The 14,154-nt window shown below is 41.4% G+C and overlaps 3 protein-coding genes and 1 long non-coding RNA gene across 12 annotated transcripts; 2 read left to right on the forward strand and 2 right to left on the reverse strand.

Annotated features, from left to right (window-relative positions):
* Window positions 1–1,655: 1,655 nt before the first annotated feature.
* LOC135651856 (probable protein phosphatase 2C 10) lies at window positions 1,656–5,277 on the reverse strand. Of its 7 annotated transcripts, none has more exons than XM_065172377.1 (6): window positions 4,774–5,277; window positions 3,512–3,751; window positions 3,287–3,380; window positions 3,104–3,196; window positions 2,275–2,429; window positions 1,656–2,195 (listed from the first exon to the last, which is right to left on the reverse strand). In XM_065172377.1, exons 1-6 carry the CDS (start codon window positions 4,783–4,785, stop codon window positions 2,055–2,057), a joined length of 735 nt encoding a protein of 244 aa, XP_065028449.1. In that variant the 5' UTR covers window positions 4,786–5,277; the 3' UTR covers window positions 1,656–2,054. The 7 variants fall into 7 exon arrangements, with proteins under 7 accessions (XP_065028449.1, XP_065028448.1, XP_065028447.1 ...); XM_065172376.1 differs by having other exon boundaries at window positions 3,104–3,208; XM_065172375.1 differs by having other exon boundaries at window positions 3,104–3,380; window positions 3,512–3,744; window positions 4,879–5,277.
* Window positions 5,278–5,452: 175 nt separating this feature from the next.
* LOC135651857 (uncharacterized) lies at window positions 5,453–6,474 on the forward strand. Of its 2 annotated transcripts, XR_010501963.1 has the most exons (4): window positions 5,453–5,589; window positions 5,702–5,844; window positions 6,076–6,220; window positions 6,304–6,474. It is a non-coding gene; the product is annotated as an uncharacterized LOC135651857 (long non-coding RNA). The 2 variants fall into 2 exon arrangements; XR_010501962.1 differs by having other exon boundaries at window positions 6,076–6,474.
* Window positions 6,475–7,909: 1,435 nt separating this feature from the next.
* On the forward strand, window positions 7,910–10,047 carry LOC135651855 (transcription factor MYB93-like). The gene is made up of 3 exons (XM_065172373.1): window positions 7,910–8,702; window positions 8,804–8,933; window positions 9,049–10,047. The coding sequence occupies exons 1-3, from the start codon at window positions 8,570–8,572 to the stop codon at window positions 9,728–9,730; spliced, it is 945 nt and encodes a 314-aa protein (XP_065028445.1). The 5' UTR covers window positions 7,910–8,569; the 3' UTR covers window positions 9,731–10,047.
* Window positions 10,048–12,519: 2,472 nt separating this feature from the next.
* On the reverse strand, window positions 12,520–13,638 carry LOC135650850 (non-specific lipid transfer protein GPI-anchored 31-like). 2 transcript variants are annotated; one of them, XM_065170482.1, is made up of 3 exons: window positions 13,201–13,638; window positions 13,046–13,078; window positions 12,520–12,890 (listed from the first exon to the last, which is right to left on the reverse strand). In XM_065170482.1, exons 1-3 carry the CDS (start codon window positions 13,544–13,546, stop codon window positions 12,772–12,774), a joined length of 498 nt encoding a protein of 165 aa, XP_065026554.1. In that variant the 5' UTR covers window positions 13,547–13,638; the 3' UTR covers window positions 12,520–12,771. The 2 variants fall into 2 exon arrangements, with proteins under 2 accessions (XP_065026554.1, XP_065026553.1); XM_065170481.1 differs by having other exon boundaries at window positions 12,520–12,905.
* Between the last annotated feature and the right edge of the window lie 516 nt (window positions 13,639–14,154).

Consider the following 14,154-nt stretch of genomic DNA (forward strand, 5'->3'; position numbering starts at 1 on the left):
CTGCCCTTCCTCTGTCTTGTTCCTCTCGGCATCTGCTCCAACACCAAACCGTACTACAGTGGCGGTCCTTGTGATGTAGTCCCGGTGACATCCCAAAATAGATGAGGGTGAGAGTCAAGCGTCTCCAGCAAAATCGAGGAGACGGGCTGCTTGTCCTTTTTGCAACGAGGAATGACCGATTCAAGGAGGGGCCAAACCCAGAAGCAGTGCCCATCTCTTTCCTATCTGAATCACTGCGTCAATCAAACAAACGCCTGGCTTTCAATTGATTCGGGACACACCTGTAAGTCTTAAATCCATGCAAAGAGGTGGTCCAGTATTCATCCAGAACTACAGAAAGGGACACTCGAACAGTGCAAGTGGGGGTGGAGCTGCCAGGTTCCTATCCATTCAACTGGTTCTTCCTATCAAGAATCATCTCAATGGTTTGGTCTCATCTGCATCTCTTGATGTTGCTTGCAGAATTGCTCCTCGTTCTTGGTCACTGCGAGGTGACAACCCCATTCCCAAGGGATGATTGGGTCCATGTGCTAAGGATGAAGATTGCAGGTGATCAATGCCAACCATGTACACTTGTGGTGTTCTTCCCCTGCAAGTCACTCGATATCATACCATGTGAGTTGAGCTCCGTGAGAAAATATCTAGCAAGCCTCAATAATTAGACAAGCAAAACATGTAATTGATGGAGCCTTCATCACACACACAAAAACATCTTGCACCTTAGATCTGCAGAGAGAAAGGAATTCTTCTTTCATGTAGAGTAGAGCTCATCTTCCTGACACAAAATAGATTAATTCCATGAATGTTTCTCACAGAGTGAGATGAACACTTAACTCACTGTTGTGGCAATAAAGGCTAATGGCACTTCCAAGGACTATGTGCTGCATCAGTAAACCAATTTGTCATACATGGGCATCTCAATTTGTCTCCTTGCAATTGCTTGACAACTTTGACCAGTTTTATTGTGGCCTTCTGACTTCACAGTGTTTCTGTGTCATTCAACATGCTGCTACTGTCTTCCAATGTCATTTGGATTCTTGGCTAAGAGACAATGCACATTTGTCAAGCTCACAGTGTGATTTAAAGGTCTGGGTCAAAGGTGTGGACAAGTGAGGATTCACTTATGGAGTTCTTGTTCACACTGCAACAAGCTGTGTGTGGGGATGGCAGTTCTTGTTCACTCCATGGTGATGACTTTTGGAGGCCTCAAGAGCTGCTGAATGCTGTGATGGCTTCTTGTGGGAGCATGTTGTGCAATTTCAAGTCCAGAAAATTCTTCCCTACTCTGTTCTCTGCATGTTATGCACATGAAGATGCATAACATGGAGGAGTTGATAATAATCCTTGCAGTACAGATCATATATTATCATGTACAATAATATAGTATACAAAGGTTGATACTTCATCATGCTTCTCCAAATTTAATGCAACTTATTTATAGCCCCCACCAATGAACCAAACACCATCTTAGTTTCTTGTTATCATCAGTCTCAAAGTTATCCTAGTATGCTGAAACAAGATCAACAAACATTACTTGTAAACTATTCAGCACTGACCATTATTCCTTTTCAATTGTTCAAAAACCAATACCTCATCTTCTTCACAAGAGTGAATGCATCCAGATGTACTATACTAAAATGTAAAAGCTCCGATGGTTTACGACAAGGAAAAGATTATTATTATCAGCAACACTACCAACAGGGTAACACACTCCAAGCTCTTCTTGTAGCTAGGCAGACAAAAAAGGAGGGGGAAGAAAAAGAAGGCAAGAGATCCCACCAAATTGTTAACTGAAGTGATTCAAGCCTTCAAGGAGGGTCTGCCAGTCTGCCTGTTCACCAAATGCATTCGAGGAGTCAATTAATGTCAAACTCATCAACAAGCGTGAATGCATTTACAAGTGATACCAAATGGAACAAGTGTCACTTGTGTTTTTTCAATTTCTTCTATTGGAGAAAGCCAAAGTTTTAGGTATTTCCAACTTGTGAGAACCTTATGAAGCAGCATCGATGATTTCCCTTAATGTGATGATCATCGACCGATAGAAGTGTTAGTTACGCCTGTAATTGGATGACAACACATGATATGTCATCTGTGCTGTCTCTTTCCAATGCCTCAGTAGTTAGTTGCCTTGCCGCTGCTTGTGGATCTGTAGCCTTTCTAGCAATCTCAATTGCCTCTTTATTACTCATGACCTAAATGGAACTCCAAGTAAATACATGTTTTTCTTAGAGGATTGTTCAAGTATGAAAGTTTAGGATTGAAGAAGAAAACCTCCCATATTCCATCGCTAGCAAGGATGAGCAGATCAATATCTGCGGTAACATCTACACAACATACATCAGGATCTGATCGCAAGTGCCGTTTGAGATCCTTGTCACCAAAAGCTCGGGAAACAGCTAACTGGCCATTGACTCTTGGGACATCACCTGAGGAAGCAAAAAAACAAGATTCATATGAAATCTTGTCAAATTAGAAATGACAAAGATAAAAAAATATCTTCCATCTTTACATTAAAGTCATAGAACACAGGTATTCTACAAACAAACAAGTGCACAACCTCATTAACAAAGCCTAACTGGTAGCATGAGGCATGGCCATCCAAAGGAAGAGAAAGAATGAACATCCATGCTTTTGATAAGTAATGTGACCATTTGACCTGACTCCACAGACTGGTCTGATGCCAGGTGCGGACCATTAGTGAATCTGATGAATCCCAACTCATTATTCGTAATTTTGTTTTAATGTAACAAGGATTCTGTTCAAGCCTTTGGCAGTAGGATAAAATGATAAGGACAAGAGGAAGGTCACTCCCATCCCCTATCTTCTTCGTGCTTGTTACGATAGGCACTGAAGAATGAGGAGAGGAGTAGAAGATCCGGCCGATCTTGATCCTCCTTTTTTTTACAGATACTTAACATGTTCCTAATGCTCATCCTTCATATCTTGTTCACAACATAAATATTTGCCAAAATGTTGCATCATACTGACATATTAACAATAATAAGGAATTCGATTGAAGGACATAAAGCATATAACTGAAATTCATCGCAAGAACGTATGTTAGCACAATGTGATTCAGGCATAGGTTGCTCTATAGTACCTGGCATGATTGAGACAAAGCCACCTGTATTCACAATACTCCGACGTTCAGTGCTGGGATCATGATCAACTGTCAACTGTAGCACCTGTTGACCTTTTGCAAGAACTGCTCGTGAGTCACCAATATTAGCTATCCACAATTTCCTACCATTTATGAGAATTGCAGTAACAGCAGTAGATCCACCTCGCCCGAGATCAGGCCTGTGTGAAAGAATTGCCTCGTCCGTCTTTTCATAAGCTTTTTGAATTGCTACTTTGGGATTAGTCCAAAATTCTTCCTGTATCCATGGGGAATCAAATAAAAGGATATACATTTTGCTAGCTCTAAATTGCTTAACCTCTTTGATGATATGTAAACTCCACATTTAGCAACTAGAAACTTAAAAGGAAGAAAACAATATTTATGCACCTCTTTCAAAATATTGGTAAATAGATGCTTCTGTAAGTAGGCAGGTACGCTATGTCCCATATGACCATCAAATATAGCAAAGAGACCAAGCTCCTGTCCTCTCATCTGCACGAACTTGGCAACATGATAATCCTCCATTGGATGGTTTACTTTTCCTTTCACAAGGCTAAATCCATATTTCACTTTTGTGTGACCTTGAGAACTTCTCCCTTTACCAGCATCAGATGAAGAACCTGCAAACTAAATAAAAAATTTTTAAGCCCAGAGAATAGTGCCAAAGCTTACAAGTCCAAAGTTCAGCAGAACTGATGCAGGTTATGAACCAGAAAAATAACAGAAGTGTTCTATGTGCATTAAGACCACCAGGGTGAAGACAACTGTAAGTTGTATTGTAGAGAACATAAAGATCACTACTGCTCAGATATTTTAACTGGGTTCCAAACTAAAATCTAAAAGACCAGGGCTACAGTCAATCAATAAACAAGAGATTACAAACTTGAAATATGCACAACTAAGAATTAAATCAGACACAAGCAAAGTATTCAAATTGGATCCAGACAAGTCTAGACCTCTGTTACATCTCATGTCAGGTAAAACCTATATTACACATTCTGGAGAACTTTTCCTGTTGACCTATGATGAGACTGCAAAACAAAAATCTTAACACTTGTTGAAAGTTTCCGAAAAGAATGATCTTTTTATCCGAAAATTATGTCGAGCTTACTCTGCAGCCAAAATCTTTTTCAGGTGTAGACTATAGTAGATGACTGGATATATTGATTAAGATTCTCTTAATGTGTTGTTAGAGCAAAGTCTGAGAGATTTTGGTACTTCTTCAATGTATTTACTCAAAAGTTTTCTTTGCTATTAGTTATATAACTGTCAGATTCAGAAACTAGAATATTTGCTAATGCCTTGATCTAAAAAGTTATGCAATTTACAACATCAAGTGAGCATAGCTATTATCATCGTTATACCCTTCTCCAAAATTTGCAACTTTGATCTGAAGCTTATTTATTGTCAAAATTTGCTAGTATGTTAATCAAAGCACTTTGCCCAAGCGTGGAAGGAGCAAAATTTTGTCGGTCAAATATGAAACTAAGTTCTCTGCAAAATATTTCATGGCTTAGACAAGAAGCACAAACTAGACGCCAAATCTATTACAATTAACATAACAAATACTGAAAGAAAACAGAAAAAGGGGGCCAAGATCAAAGCTAGAACCCTCAATTCGAACACCACGAAGGTCAAGAGGCACCTACCAGTCGGAACATGAATGCACGAGCTAGGCAGCACACAGACAAAGCGAAGAATCGAAACAGACGGACGAATAGCAAGTTACAGGACTAGGTCTAAGTGCATCTCACCGGGCATAATCTACCCCATAAAGACCCCCGACTTCGACAGCACCACCGGCAGCTTAATTCTCGACGCCAAATCCTTGGCCATTGCCAAGATTCGATTCTGACCTCATCCCCACTCGTAAAAGTCTCGTCTTGTCAAAAGGAATCCGCTTCCTGCGTCGCGAAGACGCGCCCATGATCGAATCTCATCAACGCTCCGATTAAGTCGTCCAACCAACAAGGGAAAAAGTAATATGAGTAAATAAAGAATAATTGTGGTTTTACATATATACCCTTTACTGGAACAATAAAATACTTTTTCCTAATCAATGAGAGTTAATGCACATTATAATAAATGTCATCAACTTAATAATATACTCGCCTTTGTTTGTGTCGTCACTGTCGTTACCTCGCAAAGCACGTGAAAAGCACGTGCCGGTGGCGAGACCAGACCACGGATGCCCGCGACAGGGGATGAGACCGGACGAAGGGTTACGGCCGAGTAAACCAGAACCACCGCCCCTAGATTAGGCGCGCAGTGGCGCTCGGGTCGTCTCCCCTTCGACCTCGCCGATGCCGCCGCTCCTGGTCCCGAGCTCTCGCCGAGAAAGAAGTGTCATTTCGCGGTTAAGGCGCTTCCTTTTTATCGTCTGAAAGATGTTGTTGAGGAGATGAAGGGTCTGTTGTCGGAAAAGATCGAATCTTGCGGCGGCATTTACCTGACGAACGAGGAAGGTACTGATCGAATCTTGGGGTTTCGAAGATTTTGCCCCTTCCAGTCTTAATCTTGATAGAGGACAGCAGTGGATTGAGATCCTCCTCACCATGTCATGCTCATGTTATGAAGGGGGGGATCGATAAGGAGCTAACAGATTCTGGTCATGGAGAGGAAACGGAGGATCTGTTGCTTGCGGCAGTCTCCAAATTGGTGATTTTGCTCGAGGAAGAACGTCTTTGACCTGCAAACACTCTTGCATTTGTGCAAATGAGGTATTTTTGGCTTCTTCTTTTTTTTTTCCTGAAGAATTTAGGATATATTGGTATATTATATGCTTCATAATTGGATTCATTGGGATCACTATAAGGATCTCTGTTCATGGTGTCATTTTCTAAATAGTAAATGGATAAAAAGAATGACATTAAATGATTGACGACAGCGACAAGAAGACTCTTTACTTGGCACAATGTATTTGTTATTGACTTGAACTCAATTGATTTAAGGGATTTTGGCATCCTATGCCTTTGTCGATTGGCAAACGTTGTGAACATGCTTTATGGTCAATGATGAAGCAACTATTCGTCTGCTTTCGTGGATGACATCTCATGTTCATTGCGTGGGCAAAGACATCCATAAATGTCTGAATAAGTATGTGTCGGAGCAGCTAAACATGTCATGGCCCTCTCATTTTTGTTCTTTTGTTTTCATTCCGGATCTTTTTTGTGTTACAGGCATGCTTGCTTTACTACCATGTAAATGTGATGATTCATGGTTGTTCGAGGTTGATGATGACGTTTTAGACGCATAAAAGAATGTTGTTAATCAAGCAGCTCTATGTCTACCCAATCTTGACCCGACTCAATTGTCTGGCATGTTAAAATGTTTGCTTTTGGGGTTTGTGTTTTCAGGATAGATTGTGGATTGTGGTGGCATCTTCACTTTTGATCCACGGGTTTCTCATTTCTTACTGATAGAAGATAAGTATTATGTTGAGAGAAATCCTTTCTCCTAATCTGTATAAATAGGAGAGGGAACATATTAATGTATTGAAGCATTTTTCATTTCTTCAATAAAGCTTCTTCAGTAATTGTTCTTATCTTCTATTCGTTTCATCACTTACCGATTGCATCGTAAATCTATTTGTTATATAATTTTTGGGGTTATAGCTGTTGATTCTCACGAACTAATTAATATGTAATCGAAACCGTTAAATATGTGATGCAAAGATGCTTATTGTGTAGTCCAGATGAAATAATTGTCTTTGTATTACAAATTTTCCAAGGAACCTTAAAAGTTTGCATGGTCCTCGTCAAAACGCAAACCTGCAAGTAGTTGGCTAGTCGAGAGATTAGTTGAGGTTTAATATTTATTTATGTTGTGCCATTACCATGATGCTATTTTGACCGGTGCTGTGAGCGGTCTCAGTTAGTTAAGGGTGGTTGGTCCATCTAGAACAGGACCTTAGTGGGAGAAGGTGTTTGGTGGCCAATATCTTCTCTGTCGTCGTAACCCTAATTTTGTGTCGTTCCGAAGCTTGCCCCAAACACCAAATGGTTTCAAGCAAGGGAAAAGAAGAAACATAACAAAGGGGGAGAACAAGAGGAAAACTGTCTTGTCTTGGGTCTTCTTGTTAGATTGTATTATCCATTAATATATTACAAATTGATAGTTCCTACTTAGTGGAATTGTACAAATAATGTACTCGGTTTCATGTAGTTTGTCTTCTTCATTAGAAGAGAACACAGAGCAACAAGTTATTAATGTTTAGGTCCCATGAAAGGGACCAAGCTATCTTTAGTCACATGTATAGTTGGATAATTGGTCATCGGCACCTTTCAAGCTGCTATTAGCATTTGTTCTTTTGCTTCGATGAATCTGATTCAGCTAACTGCTTCGTTTGTCAGGACCAGGAAAAACCTGCATGGGAGAAAGACTTGTTTAAAGGCTCTCAGCTAGACCAATTTTGGGTTGTTAACAAGTATCTGCCCGGGTCCTGTTGGCGTCGCCATCATCTTCTGATGTCCGATTTAAGGGAATTCCCAAGCCAAATTAACCTAAACTGATGGCTTCATGTCTTTATTTGGTCTTAATATGTGTTACATTCAAAGAGATTGTATTTACATATAATTTACATTTGTTTTGTTTGAAACTTAATATGGTGTGTGGCTTCTGAAAGATGTTCAGTTTTCAGATCAGTCTAGAAAACTAGACTGAATGGTCTTGTTTCAATTCGGATTTTAGGTTTGACCAGTTCATTTGCAAATTCTTGTTTTCCATCACCATTTGCAAATTTCCTGATGTTTACATGGGATGCCAAATTGTCTAGGCAGTGTGCTTTGTCGTTGAAAAAACATATATGCGACATATTCTCTTTTCCGAAACTTGACTTAGCTCACCTGCCTTTCTTGCTCGAAAGGAAAAGAGACTGCTGTTAGCACATTTGCATCGTTTAGCATGCAAAGTATTTGTGGTTAGGTTCCAACAGAGTTGTGTTACATGAAATCTTGGCCCGATCCTTTCATGAAGTTTGACCTACTTTTGTCTGTATGATTGTCACTCATGCAGTGATGGACTGGACTGGTCCTAATAGCTTTAATGATGAACAATGGAAAATAGTATTGCTACTGTCTAAATGCTTTTTGAATATGTTGGAAGATTTAAGACTTCAGAATAGGAAATGCACTGTCATAACCTAAAGATCATCATGGGCTGCTTGCTATGTAAGAAAACTGTGGTTTGATTATGTCTCATCTCACGAGCTTCCTTTTCCCAGCAATGGATATACACTTATTTGAGGTCTCTTGGTTCTTGCATACGCTTGTTGGCGTAGCAAAGGAGAGTGGCTGTTTTGTTTCACTAATGAAGTTGATACTGGTGACTTCTCGTTCTTGGTGTCACTCTCAAAACTATAGTGAGATCAACAAACAAAGTGGGTGTATAAATGACGGCCTTCCAAATCGAGACCAAGCATATGTTGTAACATTAGAGTGAGAAAGCATGGGAAGATCTCCATGCTGTGATGAGCATGGTCTCAAGAAGGGCCCCTGGAGTTCTGAAGAGGACCAGAAGCTCATCCAGTACATCCAAAACCATGGCCATGGTTGCTGGATAGCCCTCCCCAAACTAGCTGGTTCTCTCTCTCTCTCTCTCTCTCTCTCTCTCTCTCTCTCTCTATCTATCTATCGACTTTCTGTGACACATGTAATGATGATAAAGTTTGCTTGAATGCAGGACTCAATAGATGTGGTAAGAGCTGCAGGCTAAGGTGGACAAACTATTTAAGGCCAGATATTAAGAGAGAGAAGTTTTCCCGAGAAGAAGAGGACACCATCGTTCACCTCCATTCCATCCTAGGCAACAAGTACCACCTTAGCTTTCTAACCCTTTCCTGACATCACTTGGAATCCAAACACACACAAAAAGAAGAGAACACCGTATATGAACCTTACCTCTTTCCTCCTGTTCTTCCTCCTCAGGTGGTCATCTATTGCCGCCCACCTTCCCGGCCGCACCGATAATGACATCAAGAACTTCTGGAACTCCTGCTTGAAGAAGAAGCTCATCCGCATGGGCGTCGATCCCAGGACACACCGACCAAGGGCAGAAGAACTTATCGCCGGCCTGCAGCAACATTTATCCCACACAGTTCACGAAGCGTTCCTAGAAAGGGTACCGCGGGAAGAGCATGCAGCTCAGCTGCAGGCGGCGGCTCGTGCACTGGCTACGCTGCAGTTCCTCGATAGCCTTCTCCAGCCTTCGGCAACGGTAGGTATCAGCAGTGGCAACGTGAACAGCCTTGACAGCATCATTTCTACGATGGAACCCATGAAACTGTTGGAGACAGCAATTCCATCTCTCTCTTCTTTTCCTTCTCCTGGCCCTTCACCAGCGTCTAATTCACAAGCTCGCCACCACTGCTTTCCCGGGATGTCATACAGTATTGAGCAGCCATTGGGCAGTGCCATCAACGAGGAATCCTCTTTTGTTGTGCTCAGCGAGGAAGAGAGGAACGGCATGAGAGCCTATGAGGTTTCTTCTCCCTTTCTTCTTCCTCCGCTTTGCGATTTCTCATGGGGAAATGGTGGGGCTGGCTGTAGCACTTCCAACTACGGTGGGAGTCTATCTCCTTCTTCCTTGTGGCCTGAGAATCTTGAATGATGCTCTTCTATATGAATGAGTTTTTTTCTTTTCCCCCTTGTAGATAGGTAGTTATGCAGCTCTTATTTACCGTGTGACACAGCTTTCGAAAGCATATGTAGACGTTGGTGTGGACTTCTGTAATACTAATACTAGTGTCAATTATTACTGCCATACTTTGAGACTGGTGAAGGAGACCGATGGTTTCGCCTTCTGCTATTTCCTGCTAAAATGGGTCATTATTTTGGTGGTGATCCTTTTGATGTCATATTCAAATACTATGCAATGAGCAGCCTCCCTGCTTGCAGTATATTTGTCTTTTCCAGACAATGACGGTGGAAGCCCTCTGCACTGCCCTGCCCTGCCAATTCAAGTACTAGATCCTAGAGTCCGGTTGGGAGTCTGAACATGATGGAACTCTAAGTCTGAATTGTTCAATGGAAATATATATATATATATATATATATATATATATATATATATATATATATATATATTATATTTAGCATGGTCAGGTTAAAATTGCTACTAGTTTATGGTAACTTTGTGCACAGATTTTGAAGTACATTACGACTTAAACAACATTATCACTGTAGTCATATTGAACCTATTGAACCTATTACTATGTCGATCGTTAGGAAACCTACCGATATCATATCAATACAATGTGGCCATGGTTACGAAAAGTTATATGAGGGGATGCAGGATCTTTCTAGCTTGTTCTTGCACAAAGACAAAGAGGTCATAGGATTTTTTTGAATCGATCTCTTCGACGTTTAAGATAGTAATCTTATTTTCTTTTCATTTTTTAGATTCTTAAATGTGTTTTTATATTAACCTTCAAAAGAAAAAGAATATCTCATGCAGATCTCATGGAGGGGATGGTTTGTACTAGACTTAAACTGCTCTTTGATCTTTCTAAAATACATTGATAACCAATTCGAACTATTTCATGATCTTCTTGAAATATTACTATGGATATTTTATAGTGGAGTTGATCTATAACTAATTTAAACCATCCCTTAATCTTCTTGAAATATGTTGGTAATTGATTCAAACTTTACCTTGGTCTTCTTAAAATATTTCTACGGATATTGCATAAAGGAGTTGATTTATGATTGATTCTCTTGATCTTCTTACCATATTCCTGTGAATATTTTATAGGGAAATTGATTCGTAATCGATCTGAACTACCTTTTGGTTATCTAACTTGAGTCATTTTTTGTAAAAGAACATATGACATAACGAATGATAGTTGGCTAATCTTATATTCCTTATCATTGACGATTTATCACCCTAATTTTTTTAGCATTTACAACTAAAAAATATGAAAAAAGAAATTAAAATTGAAACAACAAAAGACCTTTTTTTTTTAATTCAGTCTTGTTATTCTAATTGAACAAGAAGTAATTTCTAAATCAAGTCCCGATTTCCCATAAATTCTAAAAATATCAGCAATTTTATATTGAATATAAACATATCAAGAATAAAGCATTTCTAGAGTGGATAGAAAGACTATAACCTTGAAATAAAAACAACCAAAAGGCAGTATAAGATCGATTACCTTATTCTACAACAGCAAACTAATGTGCCTTTGCCAATAAGAAATAATTGGAAACCTAAGGACACTAGTGCTTCATGTTTCACATAGTCATGCTTAATGTGCTTATCTTGAACATTTAATATCATGGACTTAACAGAGCATGCATGCATACAGGCATAAGAGACGCTCGACAGACAATGTTTCAAACACCTTCCGAACAATATTCCATTGGCTTTTGTTATTCACAATCTTTTCACGTTTGCATCGATCTGAACACTTCCAAGATATACGAATCAACATAGCAGAAGGCAGTGAGGGACAACCCTAAGTCCTTACTTACCCTAACTCCTGCCGCTCGACTCATAGTTCCAATGCCTAAACCAGTACTATCCGATGGAAAACAAGAACCAAGAGAAGAACAGTGAGCAACACCATGAGACCAAGAAGAAGGATTACCTCCACCCATGCGAAAAGGTCCGACCTCGTCGTCAGATCCGCCACGGAACGCCGCAACTTCTCCCTTCTCTGACAGAAATCGCCGAGGATGATTAGGATCTCAAAGATCACATCAAGATCAAGGTCGAAGGACGGAGAAAAGAAAGACCTAGGGGATCACCCACCAAGAGATCCTCCGTATCACGAGGCGGTGCATCGGGGGAGACCGTTCGAAATGAGCGCGGCGACGATCGAAGGGAAGAGAGCAAGAGGGCAGCCCGAGCGCAACGGACGGCAGCGATCGCCGACTTGGAGGCGGGAATGGCTTCGAGTTCCTTCTCCATCTCCTTCTGCCTTCTCCACTTATAATTATTGTTTCCCGCTTTGTAAACTAAATGGGCCGTTTTGCCGGCCAATTATTTACGAAAGAAGACGTGTCACAAAAACAATACACGCCCAATACAGGATTCGAATCCACGACCAACGGTTTAAGAGGCCAATGGTCTACCATCTGAGAAAGACAATTTACGCCTTTTAGTGATGAATATAGAACTAAAGATAACAACTTTCTGAATCATTCACACAACGACGAGAAGAATAGAATGATGGCAAGCTGTGATTTGGGAGGTTCTCTATCTCGAATAACTTGGATTTATGCATAAAGAAGTGAATTATTCGGCAACTTCTCATATCTTCTTTTCCCCTGAATTCACCTACTGTTCTATGTTCTTGTAGCTAGTCCTTTCAATCTCTTTCCTGTCACCCCAGCGGGTAACATCATTGTTCTACCGTGCTTTCTAGCTGGAAGCAGAGTACAAAAGGCTAGAAATCCTGAAAAGAAGCAGCAGCTTTGCTCATGTTTCTAAGGAGTGATCATACATCTTTGGTGCATGCAGTCAGACCACGCTCCCATGCAAGGAAACAAGCAAGTAAATTGAGAACAGAACCTAATTCCACAGAAGTTAACAAGCTGAAATCAGTACCACGGTGGAGGACGCAACAGCAAGAAACAGCAAGTCCTCGACAGGTAGGACTCTTGACCAACACCGCTCAAGACCTCTCTCATAAACCCCTTCTACTCTCCCTAGATGTAGTAATAAACGAACAGCGCAATCGCCACATTGATGAGGCCTCCGACCGGTGCAGTTGACGAAGCAGCGGCGCCGCTGCGCCCAGCAGTCGGAGATGGAACCATGGCCACCCCTGAAGAAGATGGCGCTGCAGAGCGTTATGCATCAGTAGCCAACTAATACCATATGAGACAGGGTTAAGACGTATATTATTTGCCTACAGATATCTTGTATGATTAGATGAAGAGATCATCGATATTATCTGAAAAGAAATGAACAAGTAGATACCAGGAGCTGCACCAGGGCTAGCAGCAACAGCAGCTGCAGGAGGAAAGCCAAATCAAGTCAGTTTCCTCTCAGATCAAACACTTACTCGAGAAACCAAATGTCGAAAGAGAGAAATGTGATAGAGATTGCTGCATGGAGAGAGATCAAAGACCCACATTTGCACTTGCTGAAGTGGGAGGTGGAGACACCACAAGAAGATGGAAGGCCCATGGCCCTGGTCATGTTGAGTTTGACGCCGAAGGTTGCCCCCTCCTTGAAGGCGTCACAGAGGCAGGCCGCCGCCGCCTCCTTGACAACCTTCTTGAGGGCAGAGCAGCACTGTGCTTGTGGCTTGGCCTCAGTGCTTCCGTTCTCCACGAAAGTGAGGCAGTCGGCCAGGGAGAGGAGCGCAGAGGAGCAGTCCATGGAGGGCGCGGGTGCCCTCACATGAGCCCCGTCCCCATGCATGGCCACAGTCCACCAAACGACGACCAACCAAGCACAACTCTTAGCTCCAGCCATGGCTGTGGAATGGGTTCAAGTTGCAGGCTTTAAGAGAAGGTTACAGGAAGAGGAAAGGGTTGGAGGTTGAAGGTGGGACCCGGGAGAGGAAATGGCAGGGCATGGGAGGGGGTGGAATGATGGACCGATGCGACAAAGGTGGAATTATATTGGAGTACAGCTTGCAAAATGCTACCGAGTTTGAAGCCATGCAGAGACAGTAACGGACGGCATGGCTTTTTGTTTGGGAGGTGTGTCTCAGGAACACTTAATTATCATGTGAGGTGGTGTAAGGGACAAGGAGGATCTGCAAACTGAGACCAGAATAGGTGTTAGAGATACATTACTGTCAGATAGGTGAAGTTTCAGTTCCCCAGAATCGGACAACTGTTGCAAGACATCAGTTGGAATTGGACAAGTTTGCCCCAAGAGCTGTAGCATCGGTTACTCTGCTTTCACATCGAAGGAGAGAACATGAAGATGGATTTCATCACGCGGTAGTAGATATTTATGGGAATCGTATTTACATCAGACTGCCGTGAACTAAAGCTGAGCTAGCGAAGACAAGAGCAGACTGCACAGAGGTTAATTACATGCAATATACGACAGTGGCGAATGCAAGATTGGCA

Source organism: Musa acuminata, chromosome BXJ3-10 (assembly GCF_036884655.1).
Source record: "Musa acuminata AAA Group cultivar baxijiao chromosome BXJ3-10, Cavendish_Baxijiao_AAA, whole genome shotgun sequence".
In the NCBI taxonomy this organism is placed as follows: domain Eukaryota; kingdom Viridiplantae; phylum Streptophyta; class Magnoliopsida; order Zingiberales; family Musaceae; genus Musa; species Musa acuminata.

Excerpts from the sequence above, each read along its gene's own strand:
- LOC135651856 (XM_065172374.1), bottom strand. Across the intron at positions 3,381-3,511 it reads TTACCAATATTTTGAAAGAG|GAAGAATTTTGGACTAATCC; the intron begins GTGCATAAATAT and ends CCATGGATACAG. Across the intron at positions 2,430-3,103 it reads CTTTGTCTCAATCATGCCAG|GTGATGTCCCAAGAGTCAAT; the intron begins GTACTATAGAGC and ends TTGCTTCCTCAG.
- LOC135650850 (XM_065170481.1), bottom strand. The coding sequence starts at position 13,546 with ATGGCTGGAGCTAAGAGTTGTGCTTGGTTGGTCGTCGTTTGGTGGACT. Across the intron at positions 13,079-13,200 it reads CCACTTCAGCAAGTGCAAAT|CTGCTGTTGCTGCTAGCCCT; the intron begins GTGGGTCTTTGA and ends TTCCTCCTGCAG. Across the intron at positions 12,906-13,045 it reads TAGCCCTGGTGCAGCTCCTG|CGCCATCTTCTTCAGGGGTG; the intron begins GTATCTACTTGT and ends AACGCTCTGCAG.
- LOC135651855 (XM_065172373.1), top strand. The coding sequence starts at position 8,570 with ATGGGAAGATCTCCATGCTGTGATGAGCATGGTCTCAAGAAGGGCCCC. Across the intron at positions 8,703-8,803 it reads AGCCCTCCCCAAACTAGCTG|GACTCAATAGATGTGGTAAG; the intron begins GTTCTCTCTCTC and ends GCTTGAATGCAG. Across the intron at positions 8,934-9,048 it reads CATTCCATCCTAGGCAACAA|GTGGTCATCTATTGCCGCCC; the intron begins GTACCACCTTAG and ends CTTCCTCCTCAG.